Source organism: Labrus mixtus, chromosome 18 (genome assembly GCF_963584025.1).
Source record: "Labrus mixtus chromosome 18, fLabMix1.1, whole genome shotgun sequence".
NCBI lineage: Eukaryota > Metazoa > Chordata > Actinopteri > Labriformes > Labridae > Labrus > Labrus mixtus.
In genome coordinates this window covers 6,165,623-6,177,712 of record NC_083629.1, presented here as the reverse complement: position 1 = coordinate 6,177,712, position 12,090 = coordinate 6,165,623, and the positions used below count along the sequence as shown (strand labels likewise).

Genomic DNA, 12,090 nt, shown 5'->3' with positions numbered 1-12,090 from the left:
CATGCACTACATCACTTCATTCTATCCATTTTATATCAGTATTCATACAGTTCTGGTTACTTATTCCTGTTGTTCTTATCCATCATTGCACTACGGTCACTTTATTTATCTCATTTTTACCTTTACAGTTATATTGTTTATATTAGTTCTGTTGTTCCATTATTCACCATGCACCTTATTAACTTATCATTTAGTATCTAGTATTTAGCCTACTTGCACATAGCTCTGTATATATATATATATTTATTTCTCGTTTACTGCACATAGTTCTGTTTACATCTGGTCACTACTGCACATAGTTATGGTTACATCTGTTAGTCCGATCACTGTCCACTCATATCTACTCTTTTATATTTTGTATTTTTAAGTTAAGTTTAAGCTTTAAGTTGTATTTAAATTGACACTTTATATTTAAGTTAAAATGTTTCGTACTTGCACTGTTGTTATTTTACTGCTCTGTGTGCCTTTGAATTGCCCCCCGGGGACAAATAAAGTTTTTTGAATTGAATTGAATTGAATTGATAACATTAGCATGCTAACACAACAATGCAGGACACAGGTGATTGCAGATCGAGCAAAGGACGATTTTGTCCACCGCTTGTGCTCAATGGAGGTTAATTATGGAGCGTTCTAATTGATAACTCCTTTGTGTGAATCTGAGTGGAGAGGGGTTGGAGGTGTGTCTCTGGAGGAGAGCGGAGGCTTCAGTATGGAGGAGGTGTCGCCAAACTGAAGTTTGTTTTGGTTTCATGCTGGTGCTCAAGGGCGACATCTACTGGATCAGAGTTGCACATTCTTCCTTTAAGGAGAAAATTCCAGACATCAGTGCAGATAAAGAAGCCATGAAAAAAGATGAAATATTGTTTGATTTTTAAAGATCTTTCAGGGTGAAGAGATCGTCTTTCTATCTGTAACAGTGCAGGACATTCATTTATAGTTTCACTGTATATACAGTTTAATTCATTTCAAGAATTTATTTTGTAGCGTTCATGCCTTCAAGGCCACCATTTATCCACACTCATCTCGTGAAGTTAACTTATTTTAAACAGTGTGAGATCAAGTGATGGATTACATACTCGCATAAAATATAAGTCTTCTTTACCTGGATTGCACTATGAATGCTGACCCGTTAAAAAGATATAATCATCCTCCCCCTCTCTATGATGAATGCTGTGTTATTACAACAGGTTATGGATTTTTTTCTCCTCTGTAATTCTTCTGTATGCTGATTAAAAACAGTGTGTTGCAGCTGCAGTTTTTCTCCAGAGTTTAATCAAGTTTTATCTTATCAGTGAGTCAGTGTTGTGTCTGCACCGTCTGTGATAAATGGCGCTATGAAAGCTTTTTAAAACACCTCGCACCGCTGTGAGGCTTTAATCACATCCGGATTCAGAAAGGACCTCAAACAGCTCACATCCGTTATTCCACAAGGACGCATTTCTCTCTGAAACCTCACTCTTAAGTTCTAAAGTGACACTTGCAACTCCATGCTGTTATCGAGACTCCTGTAGAGTGGTCTCTTCATACAGCGCACACACAGTTTCAGCAGGATGGGGAAGCAAATATTCTTAATAAAGTGGATTAATGGCACAGGAGTGAATTTGTGTATGTGTTAGGGTTTTCACAATAACCAGAATGTTAGCTTTGATACAATATTAGTAACTATCAAATGATATGGACACCTGACCCATGCCCATGGGAATTTGCTCATCCAGTCTACATGTGTTTTGTGGACTTGGAGAAGGCTTGTGGGGGTTACTGCAAAAATTTGGGGTCCTGGGGCCGTTGCTACGAGCCTTCCAGTCTGTGTATGACCGAAGTGGGAGCTGTGTCTGCATCCTCTGCACAAAGTCAGACATGTTCAGGGTCCGTCATCGGTTCTGTTTCGTGATTTTCATGGACAGGATCTCAAGGAGCAGCCGGGGGGGAGGAGGGTTTCCAGTTTGGGGGCCTCAAAATCTCATCTCTGCTTTTTGCAGATGATGTGGTTTTGGTTGGTTTCCTCATGCTGGGACCTCCAGCAGGCATTGGGACGGTTTGCAGCCGAGTGCAGAGCGGCAGGGATGAGGGTTAGCACCTCCAATTCCAGGCCATGGTTCTCTGCCGGAAATCAGTGGATTGCTCTCTCCGGATGCTCTCTCCTGTTCATGACTGAGGGTAGACAAACGGATTGGCTCAGCGTCTGCAGTAATTTGAGCGTTGTGCCGAACCGTTGTGGTGAAGAGGGAGCTGAGCCTGAATACAAAGCTCTCGATTTACCGGTCAATCTTTGTTCTAACCCTCACCTCATGTTCATGAGCTATGGTTAGTGATCAAAATGAGGTTCCTCCAGAGGGTGGCTGGGCTCAGCCTTAGAGGTAGAGTGATGAGCTCAGACATTCGGGGGGAGCTCGGAGTAGAGCTTCTGCTCCCTTGCAGAGTTTGCTGGAGGGAATATATATCCCGTCTTACCTGGGTTTGCCTTTGAGGTTTGAGCCTCTGTGTGAGGCACAAACAAGCTGAATGAAGCGCTGTCCCGTCAGTGTGAACACAGAGCTCAGAACAACAAACTCAGAGGGAGTTTGACTTCCCTCTTTTTTTAGAAAGTCTTTAAAATATGATTTATTTAGTTAGGATATGTTTGATATCTGCTGTTGTGAAAAGTTGCAGATTAAACCTTTACATTTTTGGTTTATCGGCTTTGAAAGATCTTTCCAAAGTGTGTTGCTGAGACAGGAACAGCTTCATTTTCTCCTGATTGAAAATGAAGTTACCCTTTGAATGGCTGAATGGACTGACCCGTCTGAGAAAGGTCACCCGTCTTTAATTAACTCTTCCTCTCTGGAGTGTTAGCTCTGGGAAAGATCACAAAGGAAGGAAGGCATTAGGGTGTAATCATCAAAGGAACCATAGGACTCAGGTGCATATTGCATTTTAACCGTCACATTTGTAAACCCAGGTGTTACCTTACTCATCACCTTGTGTGTGGTGTTCAGAAGAAATGAGGCTCTGATATTAACTTTGGTAACTGTGGGGCAAAAGAATGACTCACAATCTGTATTCATGCTCATTTCTCTGATTTGACCAAACTCAGTACCGGCTGCTGGACTGTTAGAGGGGGAGGGGAAACAACGAGACGATCTGCACACAGACCTCCAGAATAAAGACATCTGATTGGTCAGTAGGCAGAGATACTACGTTTCCTCGAGTGTTGCTTGGCTTACCCGTAGATGCAGGAGATGTCGATGACCACGTCGATCATGTCACAGCACAGCTCGTACGTCTGCATGTCCACCGGGCTGCTGTCTGTGGCGATGTAAATCTTACTGACCACATCGAACAGGAAGGCCTTCTCGATACCCGAGTTCTGGAGTCAGAGAAGAAGATAAATCAGTGCAAATCATTCTGACTTTTGACTTTTCCCCGGGTCGTATTTTCCGCAAAAGCTCCAGGAAGTGACATTTTATGCGCGTTCTTGACGTCCTCCTCACTCCGCTCCGCTTACAGAGATCAACAGTACAAACTCATCACACACTCCTGCTCTCAGCCAGTGTCTGCCGAGACTGTCGTTTGTAGGATGGAGAATGAATGAATACAGACACATGTGTATGTGTATGACCACTTACCTCCTCTGTAAACATTATGCCGGTAAATATCCACTGTTTCGCGGTCGATGATGGTGCAGTTCGCCTAACGGCCATGCAGTATCGCTTCAAACACAGTATTTTTGAAAGTTACATTTAGCCCCTTTAATTATTAGAGCCTGATTGATTAATCAGCCAGCCGATAGTATCGACTGTTATTATATCCAGTGACTAAAGGCTAATTGTATCGCAGATATGCGCCGATATTACTCAATTTATTCCCCAGTCAACACAAATTAAAGGTTTCCTGAAAAAAAAGAGGATTGGATTGCCTGATCAAATCAGATTTTTAAAACCTGTGTTTATTCGGAACAACCTGCTTTTCAAGATCTGATCCAATGTGAGTTAACCCAATCAGGTTAGTTTTGAACAAGTGGGTCCTGGTATAAGTTATTTATGTCCAAGACTAAGGCCCCGTGTCCACCTAGCGTTTTTTCCAGGCTGAAAAGCGCTGGCTGTGCGCTCGGGAGTGTTTGCATGAAGCGTTTGTGCTCTGAGAAGAAAAGCGCTGCACATCTGTCCTGTCTCTATGACAACAGTGTGTTATTTCCAGATCAGACACGGAGCAAAGAGGATGTGAGTACAAGATATGATCAGTAGGCGGCAAAAATACGGAGAATATCATACATTCGGAAAAGAACGCCCATGATGTCAACAGCGCCTTTCTGAAAAAGATTTTCTACTTGAGTGCTCAGAGTGGCCGCACAAAAAGATGCTCTTTTCATCCAGGCGGCTACTACTTATTGAAAACACTCAAAAACCCTTTCAGGACACAATGTTCAGTTAAAAGAAATACCCCGCAGGTACGTTTAAAGAAAGAGGAAATAATGGAGGGAAAGCATTGTTCAAAACAAGTACTGCATCTTTAATTCATCAGTTAATTGATCTTTGAGAAGAGACATCAGCTGTCATCTTGAAGGATCTCTATTCAATTAGAAAGAGAAGAAAACCATTTTCTGTTCCTTGTTCAAACCAAAAGAAGTGTTTTATCAAACACAAAACAATGCTCAGTGGGAGAGAGAAGAAAGTGACTTAATAGAAGAAATGAATCAGAGAATCAGACTTTAAAAAGCTGAAGAGAGCTCCGGCCTTTTATGAACATGTCATCTCTGAAGTGCAGCGTTTGAAGGATCACAAAAGGATAGAAGCCGTTTAGTTTAGTTGAACCATCGATTACTGTAACTACAGACAATTTAGCCTTCAATGCAAGTCATTTAAAGCATTAAATGGAATCTTTTATACTCATTTAGTGCGCTATTTTTATGTTTTCAATGTGCGACTGAAGATGGGGCTGCACAGCAGAGCAGTGGTTAGGGCCGTTGCCTTGCAGCAAGGAGACTCCTGGTTCAAATCCCTGTCAGACAGGAGCCTCTCTGTTTGGAGTTTGCATGTTCTCCCCATTTTTGTAATAACTGTAAAAATAAAAGTATTTTGTTAGATCTCTTGACTCCAACCTATATGTAGGTCTTTCACACTTGAAGAAAACTTGTAAAAAAAAAAAATCCTGATATTTCCAGGAGCAGCTGTATGTGTGAACGCAGACAGTCAAATTTTTCACCCGGAGTTTCTCCTGCCAGACCTCTAGTATATTTTTCCGCAGCAACTGAGCTGATGTGAGAACGCAGCGAGATATTCTCTGGAGAATTCACCTCGAGCCGATGGGAGGGGGAGTGACGTTTATATACTGCGACTGCTGAGAACGTAATTAAACGGCTGCATTTTGTTTTCTGTTCTCCGGTATGTTCTTCACCGCCCTTTTGTTGATATTGTGATTCCGCCGAACTACACATATCATTGATATAAATGCCAATATTCTCATTATAGTGTCATATAGCGGACTCTGTTGCTTCGTCTGCTACTTCCACATTGTTTTTTTTACGTCACGATTACCTCAGGAGACCCCTCGCCCCCCCTCCCGTCTGACAGGGAGTCTCCCACTGTGAGTTCTTATGTGAACAGCCAGGTCAGGAGATTATCCAGAGCAGTCCTCCTGACATTATCAAGACATTTTCAGGAGTGAATATTTGAAAAGGGGCTTTAGGTACATACTGTATATATGATTTCCTACATAGCTACAACATTAGGTATGATTTAATTCACACATTTCTTCATCTTCTACTCAAATACACATCATGTTGGTTCCTATCACACACATACAAAGCTGTGGAAAGCCTGTTTTCAGCCGTAACCTCAAATTCTGGTGCTGCACTTTTCCAGTTGAGTCGACACAAACCCCTCTCCTCCGCGTAATCACACACAGTCTCTGAGGCCCCCACCCACCGTCTCTGCCTGATTCCCCTCTCTACTGGAGACTCTGCTCCCCATCCAAAACAAGGCTGCAACCCCCGCCCCCCACCCAATCTGCAAACACTCAGCTTCAGAGGCCAGCACTCACTGCACACTCCACCCCACCCTCAGCACCACCATCAGTCAGGTAGAGAGTGACATCTCAAGGCAAAAAAAAAAAAAAACTGAAAACATTCCCGCAGGAGCTTTACAGCTGGACCGTTTGCAGCATCCTTCCAGCATCTCTCTTTTTTAAACCCTGGAGTCCATCCTGCATAGCTCCAGTGCACACAGACCACGAGGACGGTCTCAAAATCCTGCTTCCTGCTCCCACAGACTGCTCTCCTTTAGGAAAACAAATTGAGTACCAGAGATGTGGGCATCTTGGTGTTGTGGAAGCTGAATTCATGCAGCTGTAACAAAAGCATTTCACTGCGCTTAATATCTAGTTCTTATGCTTTCTTTTTCTCATCAGTGAGGGCTCATTTTCTGAGTATTGAATTCAGAAAAACAGTGGTTACTTTCTATGCTATGTCTACATACATGAAACACAACCTGCGATCTGCTGTGTATTACTGCCACCTAGTGGTAGGATTGTAAAACACAGGAAGATGTGTCTCTCAGACATCAGCTGGACATTCAGCAGCAGAACAACTCACAGATATGAAGATGTTGAGCAGGATAACTCACAGATATGAAGATGTTGAGCAGGTTTTCCAGCGTGGGCAACTGTGGGATCAACTTCTGGACCACTTTACTGAACGCCTCAAAAATGGAGTGGTCGTATATGCTGGTTAGATAGAAGCTGTAGAGATGGAAAGAAGGGACTAAATCAGAGAAACAAATACTTAACAATTTGATGTTTTTTCTATTTAAATATGGACAGAAAAGTAATCAAACAAAAATGTAAATGTCATACATGAAGACTCCCACAAAAACATCTCCTGTGAAAATCTTACGCAGACCTCAGGTGAATCTGTTCCAGGCCTGCGTCTGCCAGGTCGTCGTTGGCTCGTTTGTGGATGTCCCTCTGCTTCTCAATCTTGTGGTCGTCTGACAGTCCGTCCACTTTATGGATGAAAATCTCAAAGTTGATGTCCGGGTTGACTTTGTAGGCGCGGGTCACCGTGAGATGAAGTCTACTCAGAGCCTCCACGTAGTCATCCTGTCATCAGGAAGAGAACAGATTCATAACACAAAGATTACTGTTAGACAAACTCAACTCTTCAATGGAGATAGTCATGATGCTGGAGGAGTGAAAAGAGTTCTATAAATAACGTTATATTTGGTTTTATTAGTCTATAAAATCTCAAGTGTAAGGCCATGTGAAGACCAAAAGCTACGCACATTTTTACCTCACCATACTTTTGCAAGCCTGACAGAGGTTTTTTTTTTTTTACAATAATTAGAGTTATCGTAACACAACCTGCAAATGTTCAACATTTCAGACACATTAGAAAACCAAAACGCCATCATGTCTGGGTATAAACACGGTCCAGAGAGGCACTCAGCTCGGTTAAATTCACCGCCTCCTCCAGGAACTATTTCCTCTACTGAATATCACAAGTCAGCTAGTCAGACATTTAAAAAAATAAAAAAATAAAAAATAATTAAACAAAACACCGGTGTGACAGGAAACCGCTGTGAAACTGAGAACGTGTTCCAGTCTATTTTTTGGTTCAGGCAGTATTTTAACTTGCACGAGCGGGCCAGCTGAATGTGCAATCAGTTATATTGTCGAGCCCTGCATAACAGACACAACATGTTTATCGTTGGCATGGAAACACCTGGTGGTGCGTCAAAGACTGCTTCATAAGCGTAATCAAGAATTGCTAATAATAAGCTGCTGTGCTGTTGCTGTATGTGCTGCTGTGATTAAAAACATCATGTAAATTATAATTGGATATATTAGCTCGTGTGTGAACATATTCTCTTCCTCAGGTCAGTTTTGCCCAGTTGTCATGACTACGGTCAACTTGGAGTTCGTTTTCATCGGGGTTGGCACTGGAGTGGCGGAGAGAATCACTCCCATGATTCCCCGCCAGCCATGACCTAATTTTTTGTTATTGTTTTGATTGAGAGCCCCCTGGTGGCGGAATTTACATACTGCATGTTTAAGAGAGAATCTTAACAGAAATAGATTTTCACATCGATTTGACTTGAGTTGATTATTGTCTGGAGTGACTACAATTCATTCTAAAAATAAATAAATAAATACGTTGGCTTTGACTCAGTCTGAACTCTCAACATGAACACTAGTTTGACATGTGTCTCTTATATGTCCTGCTCGCTGCACCAGTGGTGACTCGAGTATCTCACCGACCTGTGAGTCAATGACAAAGATGAGCGCTCCGGTTCCTCTGAAGATCATCTCGTAGTCAAACGTGGGGTCGAAGAAGTCGATCTGTCCGGGGAAGTCCCAGATCTGGAAGCTGACGAAGGAGCTGCTGGAGACGTCCTCTCTGCAGATCTTATTAGTGCTCTCCAGGAACAGCGTCTCGTTGGGCGACATCTTATGGAAGACCACCTTCTGGATGGAGGACTTCCCGCTCCTCCTCAGACCCATCAGCAGGATACGAGGTTTGACTTCTCCACTCAGAGGGTCGTTGAAGCCCAACACTGAAAAACAGACAGACAGACAGGGAGGCAGACAGACAGACAGACACACAGGGAGGCAGACACACAGACAGACAGACAGACAGACAGACATACAGACAGACAGACAGACAAACAGACGGACAGGTAGACAGACGGACAGACAGACACACAGACAGACAGACAGACAGACAGACAGGGAGGCAGACAGACAAACAGGCAGGCAGACACACAAACAGACAGACACAGACAGACAGACAGACAGACAGACAGGTAGACAGACAGACAGACAGACAGACACACAGACAGACGAACAGACAGACAGACAGATAGACAAACAGGCAGGCAGACACACAAACAAACAGACAGACAGACAGACAGACAGAGGATGAAACTGCAGTGAATTGACCTTAACCTACATAAATATTACACTTATGGAACTGAAGACTTAATGTACAAAAACATCCAGTCCCTATTTGAGCTGAAAGCAGGCAAACATGAGAGGATTGTGGTTAAAAAAGTGTTTAATGGAGAGCGCATAAGAGCTTCATCATACTCCCTAAAGCCAGTTCTTCTGAGCAGTACAGGACAACAATTGTCTGTGTTCCTATGTGTGTGTGTGTGTGTGTGTGTGTGTGTGTGTGTGTGTGTGTGTGTGTGTGTGTGTGTGTGTGTGTGTGTGTGTGTGTGTGTGTCACATTCCTGCTCTGACACTGAGTTCGCCATCGCTCCATGTTGGAAAAGGTCAAACTAATCCTCACAAGGCTTCTTATCTAAGTCACACTCATTCTCTGCAGCATGTAAAGATGTAACCTCCCCTCATTATAAATTCTCATGATTTTGTATCAGCTCGGACACAGAGAGCACATGATGTGAACCTGAGTCATTTCCATCCCTCCTTCTCTGACATGTTTCTCCTTTCCTGAGCAACTTAAAGAAGACATCGAGGGATAACAGTGACGAAGAAACAGAGACGGAGAGGAACAAAATCACTGCAGCTCTTTGCTTCTATTAAAGTTATATGAACTATATGAATCTATGATGAATCGAGTTCTGTTTATCACAAGTAAAATGCATCCTGAATCATCCAGTTAGGTGTAACTCAGAATACATCCTCACGTGCACTTTAATTAGAGATGCCCCTTTTTTCAGTTCTGATCCGATTCAGAAACATGTTTACAGATACAGATCCTGATTCCAATACTTTCAAATAAAGAATTACTAGTGTGATTGTTGTTGTTGTTTGTGTTATGTGTAAGGCTACACAAAGCTGTAGTAAACCCGGCTTTGCATTGTGCTGGCTTCACATACAAACAGGAAGCAGCAACAACTGTCAGGTTTTCAAATTAAATATTTTATACTGAAGTACAAGGTTTGCACTTTTTGCAAGAAGGAGCAGTTTCATCTCGTCTGAATGTTGTGATGATGATTTGTCGGTTCAGTCTAAATGTCTTCAAATCGAGACTTTGCGAGTGTTTTCTTGATTGGTGACATCATGAATTGGTCAGTTCGATATCCGATGTGGACATTACTTCAATATCGGACAGGATACAGATATTAGATCAAATCTTTCCCATCTCTAACTTTGACATTTGGTGCATATTTGATGTACGTTCTGTTGGGTTTACAGTTTATGGGTTGACACAGTACAACCAACAAAATGTTCTGCATAGCAAGTATTACTTTTAATTTCACGAACAGGTAGTTCATTTTTCATGTACATGTTGATCTGACTGTCGCCATTCAGCTAAACAATATAGAGATGTAAGTTTTGGTCCGAAAAGTCTGAAAATTACGACGGAGGATTAAGTCCAAGTTAAAAAAAAAAAGTTTTTTAATTTCGAGATTAAAGTGGTAAATTTACGAGAATAAAGTCGTAAATTTACGAGTTCGAGACCAGCCTGCGCGAAAATGATGAAAGTAGAACTCTTAAAGTATTTTCCTTTGCAGACAACTTCCTTCAAGTCAGTGTGCTTCTTTCTTCAGTTTCTTGCAGTATCTTTTCAGGGTGCTGATATTTTATGACAATGTGAAGATGATGATGTGCCAAAAGCATGTGTAGTTTCATATCTGCATAAGTAAAGCCCCCAATACATCTATTTGTGTCTGTCATCAGTCTGCCTTGTTAAAGTGTCTCATGTGCAGAGCCAGTTTGTGTCCTGTTCATCATTTTACAGATAAACAAGTTCATCCAAGTTGAAGTGAAAACTTCTCTTGAACTAACTGTTTTTACCGACTACACAAGGAAGTAGCCTATTTCCTTATTAGTGAAACCTTTAGGACAAGATGCTTCATGTTTGTCATTTGAGAACAGGATGCTGCTGCTCTTCTGATATAGGCCTAGACTATAATAACGATTTTATTCTTTTATTCTTTAAATACTTTAAGAGTTCTACTCTCATCATTTTCGCGCAGGCTGGTCTCGAACGCGTTAATTTACGAGATTAAACTCGTAAATTTACGACTTCATTGTTTACGACTTTATTCTGGTAAATGTACGAGTTTAAAATCTGTCAGATTTGTGTAGTATTCCTCCGCGTGACCACAACTTTTAGTGTCTGTTTATAGAACTTGTATGGCATGCGCTGCTTGATTTCAGCTCTTTAAATGTTACTTTTAAAAGACGAGATCCTCGGTTTCAGAGACATGTCAGACTGGTGCCAGTTCCACTGTCAGATTCAGACTCGTGAAGTGAGAGTGTTCCTGCAGCAGTGTGACCTTCCAAACAGCTCAAATATCCGCCTACCTCCGTCCTCACAGCCCAGCTCAGACTCGGAAAACGCCTCCAGGTCGTCTTCGTCGTCGTAATATCCCAGAGCTTCATCCTCCTCTTCCTCCCTGCTCACAGCTGACACTTTGTGCCCCGACATTTCTGCTGCTCGAGTCTTTATATCTGAGCTCCGCTGCCTCTGCTGCGAAACTTTCCCTACATTGTCATTTGATACGTGAGAGCCATGAAGGTGAACTTTCAACACCCCCTGCCTCCATTCGGACACACTGCAGCCACACTGGCAGGAGGGGAGGAGGGGAGGGGTGGGGGGGCGCTGCTGGGTGATTGAGTGAGATGAAATCTCAAGTGAAAGAAGTTGAGTTACATTTCTTGATATATCCATTTTTAAAACAGCAGTTCCAAAAATCCCCAAAAATAAAAATACATCATAAAACAGACATTTAATAATAAAGGCAGTAGGCCGGCAGCAATCAGAACACATTAAAGTCAGTCATGTTTAAGGTATTAAAGAGATTCTGAATATTCATTTAACAAAAATTTTAATATAGGCTATTGTGGAATAATGACTTCCTAAATAAAAAAGGATATCCAGGGGCGATTATATGGTCTGTTGGGGCCCTAGGCAAAAATTGATAAGGGGGCCCCTCCAACCAGCATTCATCTCCATAATGTCTACCAGTTTCCCCATGCTCACTCGTCTTCCTCTTTCTCTCTTTCTGTTTTAACTCCCCGACAGATAATTCTTCTTTTTTAGTTTTTTTTATCATGTTCAACAAAAGATTAGATTAAAAGAAGAACTCTCCCATTAAAGCCGGGTAATCCAGAGATTTCATGTGAGGGTTCTGATCCTAATCC

The 12,090-nt window shown here is 42.1% G+C and overlaps 1 protein-coding gene across 1 annotated transcript in view; it reads right to left on the bottom strand.

Annotated features, from left to right (window-relative positions):
• rragd (ras-related GTP binding D) overlaps nt 1-11,508 on the bottom strand; it is a 34,321-nt gene extending 22,813 nt beyond the window's left edge. The window contains exons 1-5 of the mRNA XM_061063214.1: nt 11,251-11,508; nt 8,233-8,528; nt 6,875-7,074; nt 6,600-6,714; nt 3,204-3,346 (exon numbers count right to left, since the gene is read on the bottom strand). Coding sequence (XP_060919197.1) covers nt 3,204-3,346; nt 6,600-6,714; nt 6,875-7,074; nt 8,233-8,528; nt 11,251-11,374 — 878 coding nt within the window. The 5' untranslated portion in view covers nt 11,375-11,508. The remainder of the gene's footprint in view (nt 1-3,203; nt 3,347-6,599; nt 6,715-6,874; nt 7,075-8,232; nt 8,529-11,250) is intronic.
• Nucleotides 11,509-12,090: the final 582 nt, after the last annotated feature.